This window comes from Lontra canadensis, unplaced genomic scaffold, assembly GCF_010015895.1.
Source record: "Lontra canadensis isolate GAN:19392208 unplaced genomic scaffold, GSC_riverotter_1.0 scaffold54, whole genome shotgun sequence".
NCBI classification, from domain to species: Eukaryota; Metazoa; Chordata; class Mammalia; order Carnivora; family Mustelidae; genus Lontra; species Lontra canadensis.
In genome coordinates, this window is record NW_022631048.1 from 1,361,839 (window position 1) to 1,381,929 (window position 20,091).

Here is a 20,091-nt window from a genome sequence, read left to right on the forward strand (position 1 = left end):
ATTTATCCTCAACTCTTCCTTCCAGAGCAGCAAGGTTATATGTTTCTCTTTCTTACTTAATCCTCATAACAATCCTGCATGGTGTGGTAGTATCCCCATTTTACAGATGAGAAAACAGAACCTCGGAGAGGTTTCTCAACCTGCCCCAGAGGAGTGATCTCCATTGAGAAATGGAGCCTGAAGCCTGGTCCCCTCTTATAGCAGACCCTGCAGGTCCTTACCCCCCAGTTGCCTTACCCCCCCAGATGCTGCTCATCAGCATCTTTCACACCCGCAAACAGCTTAAATCCAGCCGTTATCTTGCTTATCGGGGACCATAACAAAGAATTTGAACTTGCTGATTTATCTGTTCAATCTGTTTTCTATACTATTAATTTTAATAGCTAGTCTTTCAAACTAATAGCTAAATCCAGCCCCTTAACAGTAAGGAGGAGGTCAAAGGTAGGACTAGTCACATACCTGACATTTGATAAATGGTTAAGCTTTCACTTAGTATTCAACAATATTAATATTCACAGTAGTATCTGATATATCTGAATATTTCTATTTGTTAAATCGTCATAAATACTGAATACTTATAAAAATAAGCATGAAAATATGGAGTGTTCTGTAGCATTTATAGTTACAAATACACTGTGTTCATTTTTTAAATAATTATGTATTGAGTATCTTCTGTGTACCAGGCACTGTTCTAAGCTCTGGAAGCTACAGTGATGAGTAGAATAGTCTAGGTCCCTGCTCTCAGGGTTGTATTCTCATAGGGGGATATAGACATTGAGCAAATAAACAAGAAAATAACAGATAATGAAAATATTTATAGGAGCTAATAAAAAAAACCCTGCAAAAGTATGTATGTATACATAGACACCTGCTGACAGTGATACACTTATCAAAAATACCAAGGTGAGATTACAGAGTTGAAGATAGATGTGGGAACGTAAAGTTGTTTAATTTTATTATTTTATAAAGCAGACATTTAGAGAACGATCTCAAAAGTCCGTGCTTTGCCATTATACTGAGTAGTATAAGCCACTTTATTGACTTGGTTCATTTTAGAGAAGAGATCTCATAGCAGCTTTCAGTGCTCACCTCAATATTGACTCACTTTCAAGTTATTTCCACAATTCTGGCATGAAAATTTTCATCTAGAGTCGCACTGAAAGGAGTTTTTAGGTATTTGATTGAACAGATATATAATCGTTTTTGCAGGTATGGTGTTTTCAGGAAGAAAAAGGCCTAGCTGTCAAGCTGTAAACAGTCTGGACGTACTCCTTCAACCCTTGCTTTTTGCAAAAGTAGAAGCCACCGAATTATCTAAAATGAAAATGTGAATTAATGTAGTGTTAACCATTGAGGAACATGGAAGGAAGAGTGCATGGGACCTCTCTGTATGGTTTTGGCAACTTCACATGAATCTGTATCTCATCTTTTCTAGTTTGTGGAGGACTATGAGCCTACCAAAGCAGACAGCTATCGGAAGAAGGTAGTGCTGGATGGGGAGGAAGTGCAGATCGATATCTTGGACACAGCTGGGCAGGAGGACTATGCTGCAATTAGAGACAACTACTTTCGGAGCGGGGAGGGTTTCCTCTGTGTCTTCTCTATTACAGAAATGGAATCCTTTGCAGCCACAGCCGACTTCAGGTATGGCGGGGACTGAGGCCTTCGCACTTTGTGCACAGTAGTGTCTTCCCCCGAAACAGGCGGACAGCTAGAGGCGGTTCTTTGTCAGTCTTTCACTCTGCTGTGATCGTGTTCTCTCCCTCTTTGATGGCAGTCTATGACTCCGTCCCCGGTGTACTGACACTCAGATACCCCGTACACCTTACTGCTGTCTTACCGCTGTCCCCGTGCCGCCTGCACTGGGGCGTGACACTGTGACAGCCTCAGTACCTGTTCCTGAAGTACTTCTCTCTGGAGTAGAATATTGTTGCTGCCATCAGAGTTGACATTGGCTCATATCATGGAGCTCTGCCCCAGATTTTAGATCTTTCAGTGTTGGTCACCGGTGTCCCGCGCCTGTGTAATGCTCAGCGGGCTCATCGCCATCCTTCTCACGACACAGATGCCAGACAGCACACACTTGATTTTTTTAATAGAAATAAAAATACTATAGATTGGCATACGAGGTTGTGTTATATATTTTTTATATCTTATTTACTATTTACTTAATCAAAATCTGTCAGCCATTTGGTTTGCAGGGGGCTGGCTGGTGAAGGGGAGAGAAGTTCTGAGAGATATACGGCATAAATAAGTTCTTGAGTAGTCTCATATCCTATATGCATAATCAAAAGTATTCTTTGGTGGGGGGTAAAGATTTTATTTATTTATTTATTTATTTATTTATTTATTTTAGAGAGAGAGAGTGAGCGGGGAGAGGGAGAGATCCCAAGCAGACTCCGCACTGAGTGCGGAGCCAGATGCAGGGCTCAGTCCCACCACCCCAGGGTCATGACCTGAGCCAAAACCAACAGACACTCAACCCACTGAGCCACCCAGGTATCCCCAAAAGTATTCCTTAATTATATCTTTTTTATTTCTGTGTTATGAGTTTGCCTTGGTATGAGGGACACAAAAGAAACATGTAGTATATCCTCTATTTTCGAGATTCATACAGCCTAGTTGAAAAGGGGGTGAAACCAAGAGCAAGGTGGTGACAAAATAGGAGATGTGGGCGGTGATCATTGCAGGGACCCAGGAGAGGAGAGAAGCCCAGAGGCCTTCATGAGATAGCTGAGCCTGAAGGATAAGAAGGATTTTCACCGATGAGGAAAGTTTTCCAGGGGTTGAGCAAAAACAACCTGGGCCTGTATACCTGAGCCTATATAAAGCTTGCTTTTCATGTACACTTGAAAGTCTCAAGAACTTAAAGGAATCTAAGAGAGCATTCTTTGCAAAAAAAACGTCATTGAGAAACTTTTAAAATGCAAATTTATGGGGCGCCTGGGTGGCTCAGTTGGTTAAGTGTCTGACTTCTGCTCAGGCCATGATCCCAGGGTCCTGGGATCGAGCCCTGCAATCGGGCTCCCTGCTCGTCGGGAACTTGCTTCTCCCTCTGCCTGCTGCTCCCCCTGCTTGTACTCCCTCTCACTCCTAAATAAATAAAGAAATAAAATGCTGATTTATTTATAAAATTAACTTTATTGGCTTCTCTAAGGTAGGAGTTTTGTATGTGGTAAAGTGCTTGCGACAGTGCCGCTGGCACACTTACTACGCTCTCCAGAGTCAGCTTGATGTGCCTGTGTTTTTCCTGAGGAGTGGAAAACTCTTGAGAGCAGGACCCATTTCTCACCTCTCCAAGTATCCCTAGTGCCCGTATTTGGCACGGTTCCTGGCATGTATCATACAGGGCCTGCTCAGTAAACATTTGATAGAAGTGTTAGGAAACTCTCTTTCTCTCTCTCTCTTTTTTTTTTTTTTTTTGATTCTCACTTTTCTTATGTCAAAAATGAAGAAATTGGACCAGTTTGTGAAGGTACTTTGCTATTCCAAAATTCTGTAACAGCCTCTAACACTCTATTTAAAATAAAATGTGTCTGAAGATTGTAGACATAACATTGCCTTTCTCTGACATCCAGGAAAGTAGCTCATTCAAACCAATTAATTAACTTAAGAATGTTGTCCTCTCACCCCTGAACCCAGTTAAGTCCAGGCTTTCCATGGCCACGTTTCTGATAGCACTGATTAATGCTATCACTGCACTTTCTCTGTTGGTCTTCTGAGGGACTCAGAGTCCCTTAGTAGGTGTTTATTAAGAAATAAACTAATGACTATATATACATATACACATATGACCAGAAGTACCAGAGTCCTGAAAACCAGTGTCGGTCTCTACCGGTTAGTGAGACAGGTGGTAAGTCTGTTGTTGTGAACATCTTAGTTGAGACTGTAGATCACAAAGGAAGCTGGCTAAGAAGGTACCAGCACATTTGTTGTTACGGGAAAAAGATGATGGCTAGCCAGTATCCTCTTCACAAGCACATCAGAAATGTGACAGTAGTAATGGCGAGCGTGGATTCGCTCCTTGCAAGAGGTTGCTTGTGCGGTGGGAAACATCCAGCCCTCCAGTCCTGTACAGCTCAGCATGTGTCCCCAAGTTACTATGCCCCAGTGACCTCGTTCTTTCCTCAGTGGGGTGGTTAAGGTAAGTACAGATCCCCGAAAGATGGAGGTGACTGTGTAGTCCATAATCCGTTCATGCTAGAAACTAGGAATTAGGGTCCAGAGAGCTGCCCGCATACACAGAGCCTGCTCGGGTGTTGAAGACATCGACAATCAGGTGAATGAAGGAATACTAAAAGTAACCCTGTCTAGTACTCACGCAGCGCTCACCACACACCAGGCAGCTCTGAGCATCAACAACATGCACTAGATACTAGCGAATTTCATAGACTCGAAGACACAGATTTTTTGCATTTTATCATCTCTCAAAATCGGGGCCATGTCCTGTAGGAGGACAGCCTACAGTTGTAAGTGGCAGCGGCTTTTTCTCTGCAGTGCGTAACGTATTGTGTGCAGTTAGTGGCACTGAAAGCCCGTGGCCCATGGGGAACACTCAGTAAATGGCTCACTGTGGTGGTGGTGGTGGTGGTGGTGGTGGCAGTGGTATTCAGGCGACACTGCCGAGGAAGCACAGGGTAGACAAATCTGAGATTAAGATTGGCAAAGATTCCCGTTCCATCTCAAACATCATGATAGATCCCTGCAAAGTCTTTGTCCTCAGCTGACCTGCCATTCTAATCACCCCTTTAATTTTCTCATTTTCTTTTAGTCTAAAATATCGTTCCTGTAGTTTCAGTGTCTCTTTGTTTCAAAGGAGAGGCATCAGAAGGGTAGCAAGAGAATGATGATTTTAGAAGAAAACTTCTTTCTCCAGTAGAGTACTAGTAATCATTAAGAATAGCTTGCATTTGTTGAACATTTCCTGTATGTCAGACCCAATTGTAATCACTTTACGTTTCATCCTCCGAGCAACTGTTCTGTTGTTAGCCTCATTTTATACACGAGGAGACCGGGGCAGAGAAGTACTCATTGCTTAGAGGCACGTGATTAGGAGGAACAGAGAGCCATCATACCTTTAAAATTGGTGATGGCGGGGCACCTGGGTGGCTCAGTGGGTTAAAGTCTCTGCCTTGGGCTCAGGTCATGATCCCAGGGTCTTGGGATCGAGCCCCGCATCGGGCTCTCTGCTCAGCGGGGAGCCTGCTTCCCCTCCTCTCTCTCTGCCTGCCTCTCTGCCTGCTTGTGATCTCTGTCTGTCAAATAAATAAAAAAAACTAAAAAAAATAAAAATAAAATTGGTGATGGCATATAACTTCTCTCTGAACACAAAATCTATACTCAAGAGATGTCTGGCCTAGGCGGGGCTTTTAAAAACATTTAGTGGGACCATTGATATGAGGTAATAAGAATGGCACTCTCTCCCTCCGTGGTCCTCCTCCCCAAATCCCATGACCCCAGTTTAATCACACGAGAAAAACATCAGACAAATCCCTGTTGAGAGATTTTCTATAGATGAGCTGACCAGCAAGCCTCAGAACTGTCAGGGTCATCAAAAACAAGGCAAGCCTGGGAACTGTTTGAGCCACTCTAAGGAGAGTTGATGACTAAATGTCGCGTGGGATCCTGGACAGAATCCTGGGACAGGAAAAGGACATTAGGTAAAAACGAAGAACATCTGAATAAAATTTGGACTTCAGTTAATAAAGACGGATCAAGATTGGCTTATTAGTTGTGATAAATGCACACACCAGCTTAAGATGTTACCAGTAGGGGACACTGGGTGTAGAGAGTACGGGAACTCTGTACTGTCTTCACAACTTCTCTGCACATCTAAAACCACCCTTCTCGTAAAAGTTTATTTTTAAAAAAAGCAGGAAAAGGAGGAAGTTGCTTCTGACACTTCCATTTTGTACCTCCACTGCCATTTTATACTCCCTTCTCTGGTGTATCTTTCCTTCATCCAAGAAGGGAGTATGTAATGCAAGTGATTAATGATAAAATAAGGAGGATATGATGCTCATTTCCCATCATGCAATGAATGAGCTCATGGTTACTGTAAAGAATCCTGTGAATAAAGGCTCATTGCAGCTGGTTGTTGTTTTGTTGGTCAGACACGGGGCTAATATTAATATTTCTTTCTCATTTCCTCTTATCCAGGGAGCAGATTTTAAGAGTAAAAGAAGATGAGAACGTTCCATTTCTGCTGGTCGGTAACAAATCAGATTTAGAAGATAAAAGGCAGGTTTCCGTAGAAGAGGCAAAAACCAGAGCCGACCAGTGGAATGTCAACTATGTGGAAACATCTGCTAAAACTCGAGCTAATGTCGACAAGGTAAAGGGCGGCCCTGCTTATGGCTGCGCCGTGTTGACAAGTCGATCCACTCTAACTCCGCTCCATTGTGTCTGGAGATTTGTGACACTTGCAGACAGTGATGTAGCAGCCTGTGCGGGTTCTCATCCTGAGTGCTCGAGCCCGGCCCGTTAGAATTTCTTACTTCACCTTGTCCTCGGGTTCCCAAGAGACACTGAAAGACGAGACACCACTTTTTTTCTAGCGCTGATGGGATTTCTAACCTGAATCCCTGCCCTTTTTAAATTTTTCTTTTTTCTTATCATGATGGGCTGGGCAGTGTAGACGGCATGGCGTAAGTCCTCTGAGCTGACACCCGCCCGGCCCCACGTAGGTTCGCTCCCAAGACAAAGGAGCCGCAGGCCAGAGGACTTTGAAGTCTTTTACTGCACCTGCGCTCCCCACCCTCAACCCCTTTTCTCCTCTCTGCCCTCTTCTGTATCTTCCTCCTTTGTTCAGGTGGCCCTTCCCTGAGTCCAGGGTACTTTCTAGGGGCCGGCCCAGGTGCATTATTTCATCCTGCTGCCGGAGACCCACATCTTCAGTGTTCGGGGGGCCGTCCGCTGGGCCAAGGCATGGGCTCCCTGAGCCCCCATGTGGGGCCTTTGCCCGACGCCAAGCATCGAGGCTCTGCCGAGTGCCTCTTGCACTCTAATGGGCAGAATCGTCTGTGAAACTTCATGAACACAGATTCCTGGGTCTGACCCCCAGAGATTTTGATTCCTTTGCTGTGGGTTGAACCTGAGAATTTGCATTTCCACTAAGCTCCCCTGCAGTGCAGACTGTGGCCCAGGGGACCATACTTCAAGTAACACCGCTTCTAGGTGGCCTCAAGTTTTAGTGAACTGGTCTGCTTGTGCCTGTAGATTTATAACACCGATCCAGAAATCATTAAGTTAAAAAAAAAAATTAGGGATTCGTTCTGTTCAGTTTCTGTGGGCCTGATGACAATGTCATTATACTGTCTTAAGCCAATTGGGTTTTTTTGGCCACGTTGGTCAGATTCCCATAGGCCCAAGATACCTGTACAAAATGAGTGTTACAAGATTTCTACTTCGTATACCAGTTTTCTCTAAAGCTACAGCAAATGTATTTAAACTGGTAATGAAAATATGTCTTAAAGTTCAATGTGTTTGGAGTTTTGAGAGGCAACATTGGATATTATCATTATGTGTGTTTTGGGGTTCCTCCTAATTGATGTCTTGAGCAGGCTATAGAGCACACTCTAAAACCTATCTAAACCTGGGAGAGGAGGTGACCAGTAACCATCCAAGCCACAGAGCTGTCATTCTAATAATCCCTGTGCTGTCATCTGCTGGCGTGAATTTTTTTGCCATATGCTTGTATTGTCAAAGAAAGAAAGGTCAAGGGATAGGGCTTACTCTGGCTGTGTAACACAGACTGTACCCCCAAAATTTACGGGTGAAAACAACCATTTCTTGTGCTCCTTTAATCTCTGGGCCAAGAATCTGGACAGCTCACAGGGGAGATGGTGCCTCTGCGCTGAAAAGCTTGAGGTCCGGAAACGGGAAGCGGCTCGGCTTAGGTTCTAAACAGCATTCGCACATGTCTGATTCAGCCAGTCCATGCTGGCTGTTGTCCAGGGACGCCTCGGTTCCTCACCATGTGACCTCTTCCAGGTGTCCTACTTCAGGCTTTCTTCCGGCAGGGAGGCAGGGTAAGTGCCAAGGGCCAGTGTCACAAGAGAGGAAGAACCAGGCAGAAACCACATCACCTTCTCTGGCCTGGCCACGGAAGTTACACAGACTTAATTTCGACTCCGTTCTCTTGGCCAGAGTAGTCCCAGAGTCCCAGCCCAGGTCAGAAGGGAGGGAAATCGACTCCACCTCTTGATGGAGAGTGGCAAGATGCCCGAAGAAAGCGGGGAGTATTGCTGTGGCCGGTGTGGGAACATGTGGTCTGTAGTCAACGGTCACCTCTCCAAAGCAAAACGAGATGAAATGTGGCGGCTTGTACACCAGGGTAGAAGTTCTGTCTAACTGCTCTCGCTGCGTGTGCTGCTACACCGAGCGGTGTGCGTGCCGTGCCGCATAAAACACCTCAGTGGCTACGTAGAAGTAACTTGCTGCAACTTACTCAGTTTCTAGAATTAGGTGATACTTGGTTTCTTGCTGAGGAAATAATGTTAGTAGTTAAAAGAGCTCATAGTTGTGTTTATAAGACGCAGGCACTGTGGCCAGCACTAGCCATGCATCTTTAACCCAGTAAAGCAGAAGCACTCTTTTCATGCTCACTTTTGAGATGAGGAAACTGAGATGTGGAGAGATTACATACCTGAGTCGAGTTCGGAAGGCCTGTGATGGCAGCTGCTCGCCCTGGGTGTGGCCGGCTCTGGAGCCCACGTCATCTCGCTCTTCTACTCCACACGATGGTTGGAGCCCCTGAGGTATCCCCCAGATGTATGTCACCCTCTGTGGAGCCACATACAGGTTTCCTGGGGTCGTGCGTGTTAACACTGTCTCCTTCTATTATATTGGGAAGTATCTTGTTTTGTCACAGGAAACAAATCCTAGCTCCCCTACAAGACAGTAAGGGCTCATGCCGTGCCCTCCTCTGGCTTCCACACAGACCATTGCAAAGAAGTTTCGAAGAGGCAGATTTTGAATCCACTCTGTGAAAAGCTTCATGACCATCTGAGTGGTCGAGCAGGGGCCTTGCCCGTCACAGAGGCCACGCCTGTCACAGAAGACACCTGGCAGTCCTGCTCACGGACTCGCTGGGTGCTGGTTCGTCCTCATGACCTCGTTAGCGGCCTTCTGGCTGAACGCTTTCACTCTTGAAGCGTAACTCCAAGGTTGCTCCTAATTTTTAAGGAACATCTTGAAGGAATGGGAAGAGGTTGAGCAAGTAGATGTCAAAATGGAGAGGATGATTTATTACATGAAGAGAGCCAAGTCTATGTTTGGGAGAGAATTTTAGTACAAATGTACTGTGTTTTTAATTTTTTTTTCATTAAAAACATGGACATATGCTTATTGTATAAAGAAAAATTTGTTGTAAGGAGAAAAAGGGAGTCACTCCTCACCCAGATTCCACTTCACTCTCCTTCCTGTGAGGTAACCACTGCTAACTTGGACGTCTTTCCAGATGTTTATCCACATTTAAAGACCAGTCTATAGAATCTAAGGGAAGACTTGTGTTTGTGTTTCCCCTGTATACGTAGGATTTTTACAGTGCATATATAGTATATTTATGTGTATATACATACATAATGTACATATAGTATATATATACAGTGTATACATAATGTATGTATATATGTGTGTACACACACACACACCCACACATGTGTGGTATTTCTGTGTGTGTAGATCATGCATTTCTGTAGTTTGCTTTCTGAATTTTATAACGGGGCACCTGGGTGGCACAATTGGTTGAGCGTCCACCTCTTGACTTTCACTCAGGTCTTGATTTCAGGGTCGTAAGATCAAGTGCCAGGCATAGAACTTACTTAAAAAAAAAAATTAAACCACCTTCTGGAGTGCATTCCATAGTGATATATCTGCATCAGAAGGCTGCAGGGGTGTCCTCTGATGTTACTTGCAGCTAGTTTGGAAGCTTCCTGTCTCGGCGGGCCAGCTGTAGACTCGAAGGGCAGGTGTTCCGAAATCACCCCAGGGAAGCCGAGGTGCATCAAGTGGGGGCAAAGACCTCTGGCGTCTGTGTCACCTCTTTCAGTCTCCTGAATTCTCTGTGGGTTTTCTCTGCTCGGTTTTTCCCTGTTCTAACCACTTGCACCCCTTTGTGTGTTGGTCCTGTGTCCATTTGACGTAAGCCATTAGTCTCTAATCACTTCCTTGCCTTTTTTTTTTAATAGCTTCCTTGCTTTCTGAGTCACATTCTGTTTCTTACTCCAGATCGGGGATCAGCCATTTATCTAAGGAACACGTTCCCCTGGGCGCAATGGTATTTAGCAGCCATAGCCTGAGGACGAATGTGCTCACCGCTGTTGCCTTGTCGTTGCTTCGTGGCCTTCCTTGAAGTGCCGGGAAATACGGAGTAAAGAAAACAAATCACGAGAGCATACTGTTACTTCTAATTCAGTTTTAGCATTCAGGACTTTCTGCTTCTTTGACTTTATGTTCGTATCTTCTCTCTTACACTGGAAGTCTTGGAGCCTTGGTTCCTTGGTTCCTTACCTTATCACACTAATCATTAGCGTGATTGCTCTCTTGCAGTGTCCTGCAACCCGTTGTACAAGATTGTTCCAAGTCAGCAATGCCGCCGTTGCTGTGAACAGCTCAGTTACAAAGTGAAGTTCAAGAGCTGTCTTGTTTTTTTATTTGTTGAGGTTTTTTAAATGTTTATTCTTAGCTGCTGTTCTGAGATGTATATTCTCTATGCCGTGTTTTAAAGTCTCTTGAATTCTCTCCTCTGTATGATTACGTCACCAACTCTCTGTGTAGCTCACCTTAAAGTGTTTTAGTTTGATTTTCAGTTTTCGGCAGCTGCTTTTTTGTGTTTAATTCCATTTTTTAATATGAAAAACATTTACCGTTCCAAAGTAGAAGTTGTACCATGACTATATTCACAGATGCCTCACTGTTCTGTGCCCCCTGTTCCCTTCGTCCTGAAAATAATAGCAGTGTTTGGTTTATTCTTTCATTGTTTCTGTTTCAAATGCAGGCAAACCCACATAACTCCTGCAGGTAGCCCTCTGCCTGAGCGTTACAGCACCTCGCCTTTCCAGTTAGCCTTTCCTTCAGAGAGCTAGAGGCGCGCCGGCCACTGCGTAACATACATTTGTTTACTTTGCACCTTCGCAATGCACAGGCCAACTAGAAGTTTTGAAATCTTTATATTCAGCTGAGTTCTTAATATGTCAGTGTGGTGTCACTTCTTATTTCATGCTTATGAGAAAAATAAACAAAACCAAAGTAATAACTGTTTTTAATTCAGAATTTTAGAGTGTAGACCCTGAAATTTTTTCATCTAGTCATCATACGCATACTTGAAACTACTTACGTACGATGTGAGCCCGTGTCCTTTTAGACCCTTGTCTGTCTGCCCTCCGGCATTTGTCAGCAATATTTAACTTTTGAGTTGTTCTACTAATTTTTTAGTTATTGTGCTAATAGCTCTCATTTGCCAGTTTCTGGATAGGAGACAGAATTGATAAAATCTCAAGTATGTTGCCACAAAGAAAATTGTTTTCTTAGTACCTGGTATCAGAATGATAAAGGAAGCACTCATTTTCTTCAGCTTTGTTTCTCAAAACAGAGCTGAAAACAAGTTATTAAATATAAATTGTATTAAACATAAATTACCTTTAAATATGAATTGGTGAAATACATTCATTATTGTATAAACAGAATCCACGTCATCTATAGTGCTATTATCATCTTTATCTTTGGAGCTGTCGTCATCTATAGGTTATTATCTTCTTTATCTTAAAAATTGGGATGAGAAGATTAGGTTATATTATGTGAACAATTGTACCGAAAAGTGTAACTCAGAAAATGTCCCAGCTTTCTCAGTATACCTGGAGAAGGAGACTTTGGTTTTATGCTATCTTCTCCCTGTACTCCCTAAACAAGAGCACTTAAGTAGTTACTCTTAGTTCATTCCCAGGGCTTACTGCTGTGGTTCCAAGAAGTACCAAGCTCATGTTATCTGTTGGCTTTATGTACCCTCTTTTCTTCTTTCCAGGTATTTTTTGATCTGATGAGGGAAATTCGAGCCAGAAAGATGGAAGACAGCAAAGAAAAGAATGGAAAAAAGAAGAGGAAAAGTTTAGCCAAGAGAATCAGAGAAAGATGCTGCATTTTATAATCAAAGCCCAAACTCCTTTCTTATCTTGACCATACTAATAAATATAATTTATAAGCATTGCCATCGAAGGCTCAATTGACTGAAATTACTTTAACAATTTGGAAATTGTTATGTATCACTAAAAGCATGAATTGGAACTGCACTGAAAGTCAAATTCACTTAAAAAAAAAAAAAAAAAGAAATTAATGTGGCTTCACCAAGAAGCAAAGTTCAACTTCTTTCATAATTGCCTACATTTATTGCGGTCCTGAACGTAGCGTGTGGGCTTGTGTTTCGAGGGCAGTCTTTCTGGAACTGATAGAGCTGAGATGGGGTGGGGGGGAAGGGAGGAAAGGCTACTTCCTCTGGTTTATTATAAAGCTTAAATTTTATATCATTTTAAAATGTCTTGGTCTTCTACTGCCTTGAAAAATGACAATTGTGAACATGGTAGTTAAACTGTACCACTTTTTTAAACCATTGTTATGCAAAATATAGAAGAAAAGTTGTTGGCATGATTGTTGCATATAGTTCAATTGAGAGTGATTCATCTGTGAACCTGCATTAATTACCTGGTGATTAACGTGGAAAAGTGGTGTAAACTTGTACATGGAAATTTTTGAATATGCCTTAATTTAGAAACCGAAAAATACCCGGTGACATCATCCTGGGTGTGTCCTCACTGGTGCCGTGGGCCCATCGCCCCACGTGTCCTGGTGAGAGAAAATTTGCCTGGTGTGGAGTACAACTTTTGTATAGAAGATTCGTAAAAAAATAACCGTCTGCTAGGATCTGTCCAAATTTACAATGTGTGCCATACTCTGGTTCTTGAAAGTAAGGTTCCAGAGCACCTCGATTACTTTGGACTAACTGTAAGGTAGTTTGCAAAAAAGGGCCAGCATATGCTTGTAAGATACCTTGAGGCCGTGAGGATTCAGCGCAGTCACGTTTCAGTGATCCCTCTTTTTCTTTAAAATGCCGGTCCCTGGAAATCCCTTGCTGCAAGTGGTGAGCATGTGTTAAGTTGTTGTTGGTCTCTCTGGAGCAGGGCACGGGAAGAACGTCGTTAGTGCATTTTGCCCTGGAACACTTGGGGAAGGCGCGCGTGCTGGCCAGCCAGGCTCAGGAGGTGACAGCTGGGCTCTGGGAGAGTTTTCAGGAGTCATCACGAAGAACACCAGAGCCACATTGTCCTGACGTTAACACCAACCCGAGTGTAGTGCAGGAAGCGTGTGTGGCAAACGCAGGCCAGACATGAGCTTGTGTCACCGTTGTGTGGTGCGTCCCCTGGAAGAAATCTAGCATGCTATCTGGGAACATAATTTCAACAGGAAATACACTGCTGTCCAGAGTTTTCTTTTCTTCTTCGGAATGGGTCTAAGAGAGTTGATTCAACAAAGTTCGTCTTTCTTTTGGCTCAGTCCTAATTTCAACAAGTCCAAGATGTGTTCAGGCATTCCAGGTAACAGGTGTGTACGTAAAGTTAACAAAAATAGGCTTTTTAGGAACTCAGCTCTTTAGATACTCCATCTGGCTTGTCCTGTTAAATATTTGTCCTTAAAGGGTTGGAGATGTACATCTTTCATTTCGTATTTTTCATAGGCTATGCCATGTGCAGAATTAAAGTTACCCGTGTGACAGCCGCCCCGCGGGCCCAGCGATCTCCGTGTGTACTCACTGCAGTCTCATCTAACCAGGGGTCCTAACCACTAACATTGTGACTTTGCTTTAGACCTTTCCTCTCCTGGGTACTGAGGTGCTATGAAGCCAACTGACAAAGATGCATCACATGTCTTAGGCTGATGCCACTACCCGATTGGTTTATTTGCAAAATTGAGCCATTTAAAGACCAATAAACTTCCTTTTTTTAAATGCTTGTGGTGTTACTTGATGTTTACTTTATGTATATATGTAATATGTAACATTCAGACTTACCAACCTGGGCAGCTTTACAGGAGATTTTAAAACCGCTAAATCTCAGGGCACCTGGGTGGCTCATTCGGTTGAGCGTCTACCTTCCGCATGGGTCATGAGCTCGCGGTCTTGGGATCGAGCCACGCGTCGCGGGCAGGCCGCTCCACAGCGAGTCGGCCTCTCCCTCTGCCTCTCTGTGATCGCTTTCGCTCTCTCTAAAATAAATAAAATCTTTAAAAATATATAAATAAATAAAACCGCTAAATCTCCAGGCACCTGGGTGCTTAGTCGGTTAAGCATCTGCCTTTGGCTTGGGTCATGATCCCAGGGTTCGAGCCCCATGTCCGGCTCCCTGCTCAGCGGGTAGCCTGCTGCTCCCCCTACTTGTGCGCTTTCTCTGTCAAATAAAGAAAGAAAACCTTAAAAAAAAAAAACCAAAAACACTAAATCTCTTGAACTCTCAGTTTAGGGCTTGCTTTTGGGTAACACCAGATTCCCTCAGCGACCGTAGCCTCGGTGCTCGGTGGGAGAAGCCCATGAGCATAATTACAAGGAAGATTCCCTTATGTGGTCATGAAAGTCACATTGTGTGCAGTACTTTCTGAGTACCGCTGATGTCCAGAGTGATCAGGGGATGGCTTTATATCCATGTTCTAATCAGAATGATCCCCACAGATCATTTAATTTCCAAATTGTGGCAGGAGTCACCACGCTGCTACCATTTCACGAGCCTCAGGCCGTTCATTCTCCCTCACATCGGATGTCTGGTGGGAAATGGTGGTGGTAACTATTAAAGAGCCTGGGGGTTAGGAACGATCTGGCCCAATTTTGACTGAGCACTACCTTTTCAAAAGCCAGTTGATTTTTTTAATTTCTTAATTCATCAACAGTGCCAGAATGAGCACATCTGAGTTATAGTTGGCATAGTTTTAACCTCTCTGGACCCATTTTTTTAAAAGATTTTATTTATTTGGCGGGGAGAGGGTGCATGAGCGGGGATGGAGGGGGTTGCAGAGGGAGAGAAGGGGACCTCCACTGAGCATGGAGCCCAACCTGGGGCTCAATCCCATGACCCGAGATCATGACTTGAGCTGAAACCAGGAGTCGAACGCTTGAGCAACTGAGTCCCTGGACCTGTTTTTAACACCAATATGGGGTGTGCTATTAAATATTACATACCAACGGGGCGCCTGGGTGGCTCAGTGGGTTAAGCCGCTGCCTTCAGCTCGGGTCATGATCTCAGGGTCCTGGGATCGAGTCCCGCATCGGGCTCTCTGCTCAGCAGGGAGCCTGCTTCCTTCTCTCTCTCTCTCTCTCTCTCTCTCTGCCTGCCTGTCTACTTGTGATCTGTCTGTCAAAGAAATAAATAAATAAATAAAATATTACATACCAACAAAGGTTAGAGTAAGTTCCAGTCTTAAACTAAATCAGAATGCCATGTCTCAAAATTGTGCGACAGGGCCATAAAAGTTAATACTTGGCAACCTTATGTTACCACCATTAGAGTAAAACTGTCAAACCATTTACCAAAAGTTCCTGCAAAGTTTTCAAAATAACCCTTTTGATTGAATCCAGTGTTGTAAGTCTCCTTCAGCCAACTGCAAGAGTGGCCGGTCACTAGAGGCCTTCGTTCGTGCCTTTCCTTTTCAGTCCATGTTTGTGGGCGCTGCTGGGAATAGAACAGGGAAAGGACAAACGGGTTGGGGCGATTAGGGAGTCACACTGAAGAAAGGACCTCTGTACCCTATGCAGAAAGAGGGTAAGTATTAAAAAAAAAAAAATTAGGTCTACTTACTCTAGGCTGGACCACTTCCCTATTTCTTATGACTGCCAACATGTAAAACAATCCTAAGAAGGGGCACCTGAGTGGCGACTCCGTCTGTGAGCGTCAGACTCGATCTCCGCTCAGGTCTTGATCTCAGGTTCGTGAGTTTGAGCCCTGCACTGGGTAGGGAACCTACTTAAAAATAATAATAATAGCAAACAGTGCATCTTATGTGCCAGATATTGTGTACATGTAGTTAAATTTAACCTTCATCCTGCGAGGCAGGTGCCACTAACCCCTATTTTGCGGATGAAGGAACAGTAACTCGCCCAGGGCCACAAGGCTAGCAAAGGAAGCACAGCAGGGGGTCCCCATGCCTTTCGAGGCTGCACAGCGCAGGAGGAGCAGAGTGGAGACAAGAACGAATTGTTGGGTAGCCTGTACCAAGGTGGGATGCGCCCCAGGTGTCCCCACGGTGGCGGCAGCCGCTTCAGCGCTGATGGCCTGGCTGGGAGCCGGAGGCGAAGAGGCCCCGTGTGTGGACAGCCTGGTTGGTAAGAGAAAGGCCAAGTGCCCGGAGGGAAAGCTTTGTGCAGTGCTCCACCCTGGACTCAGGCCTCACTGTGCTTTTTCCGGAACCTCGGGAAGGAGCAGCCTTCCTCGGGGATGGCCGGCAGTTTCATCCAGAGTCTCCTGGCTGCAGAGTAACGTCCTGGCCCTGCGCTCCAGCAGCCCTGCACACAGCTGCTGCGGACAGAGGCCTGGGGGCTGCCGGTGTGGGGACTGGGGAGTCCGGGCCATCCGTAGTCTCAGTCTCCGCAGAACACCGCTCCTGGGGGGCGGCCGGGGCTGGGGGCTGATCTGATAGAAGAACAAGACGGCTTTTATCCAAAGCCCCGACGAAACCCAACAGCCGGCGTGTTCAGGTGCTTCCAGCCCCCGCACTCCCTCAGGAAATGCTCCTAAGGGCAGAGCGTTCCACACACAAGGGTCTGTTGACTGGAAGGGAAAGGAGCGGAGAGATTGAAAGCTGACATCCCTGGGGCCTCTGCGGAGCAAGGGCAAGGAATTTCAGGCTGCAGCCCCCCGAATTGTCTGCAGACTGACCTTGGCAAAGGACGTCTGATGGCGGTGGAAAGAGCAGAGTCCTAGAAGGTGGCTTAGAAAGGGCCGTAACCACCATTTCATCGGGTTTACAGGCCGGCAGGGGGAGGGCGTTGCCCAAGATCCCACGAGTCAGGTAAGAACCAGAATCAGGTGTGCAGTCTTGGCATCAAAGTTCCTTCCCCTTTCCAGCTTGGGGGTGATGTCGAGGCTGCCTGACCTGGAGACGGCTCGAGAGAGACCCAGCCTCCCAGAACCCGGTGAGCTGACTCGTCTGGCCTCCGTGACTTCTCTGTGGCCTTGAGGAGCTCCCACAGACCCCAGGTTCTTGATTGTAAAACAGGCAGTCACTGCCTACCTCCGGGGATGATTGCAAAGAGGGCCCAGAGAATACACTATTTTTATTAGAGGGCATATGCTTTTTAATGCAGAGGAAGGTTCTAACTGTGCCTGGCCTCCGTTCTTAATAAAAACCGCGTCTGTGCAACATTCAACCACATGGGCCTTGGAAGGCCGTGCTGTGATGGTCAAGGGCTGCCCGTCTCAGCAGCACACTGTGCTTTCAGAGTGGAAACCTCACAGCGGGGAAGCAAGTTCCTCTTGTTCCAAAAGTGACTGTTCGTTCATTCATTCATTCATTCATTTATCAAACACAATTCTTCATTCTTCTCCATCTTTACCACCTCCATTCTCATCCAGACTAAAGGATTTCACCCGACAGCCTCCTAGTTTCCCACCTTACCCTGCCCTTGCTCCCCTCCTAACCCCCACCCAGTCCGTTCTGGATACAACAATCAGGGCAAAGGGCGGACCTGATTGGGTCCTCCCTTGGCTTAAACCATCTCATTCACTGAGATGGTTTCGCAAGTCTTTTTCAGGATAAACACAGAACTCAAAAAAATAAGATGGAGTCGGCTCAAAAACACCCCCTCAAAGATGTCTCTGTCCTTGCCCCCAGAATTTGCGAATATGTTACTACCTTATGTGGCAAAAGGGGCTTTGCAGGCGTGATGAAGTAAGGATCTTGAGATGGGGGATCATCCGGATTATATCGGTGGACCCAGGGTAATCACAAGATTTATATGCTGGAGGCGGAAAGGTCAGAGTTAAAGTCAGAGAAGCAGTCAGGACAACAGAAACAGAGAGCCAAGCGATTCAGTGCCAGGACCCAAGGATCTGATCCAGAGTGGACTATAAATTCAATCAGTTAGCAACAATGTTGCTTTTCCCTACCAGCCCATCCCCCAGGGCAGCACAGGGTCTGGTACATAGCAAGGCTCCCCAAGGAGGACTGGATGATGTTGCCGCACAGATAAAACAGCCGCAAGGAGCCTTCAGACGAGAGAGGAGACAGGTTCTATGGACGGCGTCAAACAACAGAGGAAGTGCTATCGAAGCGTGGAAAAGTCCCGTGGGAAGAAAAAGTTAGGGGGGAGGGGGTCACCGAGTCACTCCTATCCATGGACCAGCGTTGTCTATTTAACTTTTTATTATGGAAAAACTTCGTCATTCATAAGAGTAGAGAGAAAAGTAGGACAGACACTCACCCACACCCTGTATGGTCCATCCAGGTTCACTAAGCAGCAACATTTTGCCAACTACATTTTTCTTTCTGGAATATTTTAAAGTAACCCCAAGAAATTATATCACTTTACCCTTAAGTACTTCTCTTTTGTTTTTGTTTTTGTTTTTGTTTTTAAAGATTTTATTTATTTATTTGACAGAGATCACAAGTTGGCAGAGAGGCAGGCAGAGAGAGAGAGAGGGAAGCAGGCTCCCCGCTGAGCAGAGAGCCCATGTGGGGCTCTATCCCAGGACCCTGGGATCATGACCCAACCTGAAGTCAGAGGCTTAACCCACTGAGCCACCCAGGCGCCCCGTACTCCTCTTTTGTTTGTGAATATTTTAACTTTTTTTTTTAAAGGATGTGTCCATTTTTGTTTTATTTACTTCTTTAAGTAATATCTACACCCAACATGGGGCTCACACTCACGACTCCGAGACCAAGAGTCGCACGCTCCAAGCACCCCCGTTGTTTCTGAATATTTTTTTAAAAATTCCAGCTATTACATCATTTCACCTGTGAATACTTCAGCATGAACCTTCAATAGGTAAAGATGATTTTTATTCATCAAACATGCTAACAAAATTAATAGTAATCCCTTAATACTGTCTAATACCCAGTCTATATTCAAATTTTTGCTGTTTTCTCCCACCAACTCTCTTTTTTGTTTGTTTGTTTGTTTCTGGTGGGATCCAAATACGGTATACACATCATATATTTTATTGCATGTTCAAGTCTTTTATTTTACAAATTTTGTGTTACAATAATTTTAGATTTACAGTCCAGTTGCCAAGATTGGACAGAGCATTCCTGTATATCCTTCTCCCAGCAGAGCCCAGTCACACTTGTCACAAGGCATAATTAACATTGGTACACAACAGTTAACTACGGACTTCATGGGATACCACCCGTGTCCCCACTCTTTCTGTTTCACGTTCTAACCCCGAATCCGCACTGGACTTAGTCTTCATGTCTCCACTGTCCCCTCCAGTTGATGACAGTTCCTAACAGAGTTGAGCTGAAAGCATGTGGGCACAGCCCCATGGCAGAGAAGGCACCATCCGGTGTGAGCTCCCCGCCTCCCCTCACCGGCCACGTGTCTGAATCCCACTCCTCTTCGCCCTCAGACAGCCCCCATCTTGGCAGCTGGTAGGCGATCGACATACGAAATAGAGGGTCTGACATTCAAAAGGCATGTGGTTCTCGGCCAAGGTGTGGGGAAACATCTTGGAAGGTGGTTTGGCAGGATCTATTAAAATATAAAAAGCACAGGGTGTATGGGGCGCCTGGGTGGCTCAGTGGGTTAAGCCGCTGCCTTCGGCTCAGGTTATGATCTCAGAATCCTGGGATCGAGCCCCGAATCGGGCTCTCTGCTCAGCAGGGAGCCTGCCTCCTCCTCTCTCTCTGCCTGCCTCTCTGCCTGCTTGTGATCTCTCTGTCAAATAAATAAATAAAATCTTTAAAAAAAAAAAAAAAAAAAAGCACAGGGTGCCTGGATGGCTCTGTCAGTTGAGTGTCCAACTCTTGATTTCAACTCAGGTCATGATCTCAGAGTTGTGGGATCCAGCCCCGCGTCGGGCTCCCTGCTTAGCGGGGAGCCTGCTTCCCTCTCTCTCTCTG

At 45.2% G+C, this 20,091-nt stretch overlaps 1 protein-coding gene across 1 annotated transcript in view; it reads left to right on the forward strand.

Moving 5' to 3' along the window:
* RALA (RAS like proto-oncogene A) overlaps positions 1-12,208 on the forward strand; it is a 72,793-nt gene extending 60,585 nt beyond the window's left edge. The window contains exons 3-5 of the mRNA XM_032874955.1: positions 1,436-1,644; positions 6,160-6,334; positions 12,023-12,208. Of these exons, the coding sequence (XP_032730846.1) occupies positions 1,436-1,644; positions 6,160-6,334; positions 12,023-12,145 (507 nt within the window). The 3' untranslated portion in view covers positions 12,146-12,208. The remainder of the gene's footprint in view (positions 1-1,435; positions 1,645-6,159; positions 6,335-12,022) is intronic.
* Positions 12,209-20,091: the final 7,883 nt, after the last annotated feature.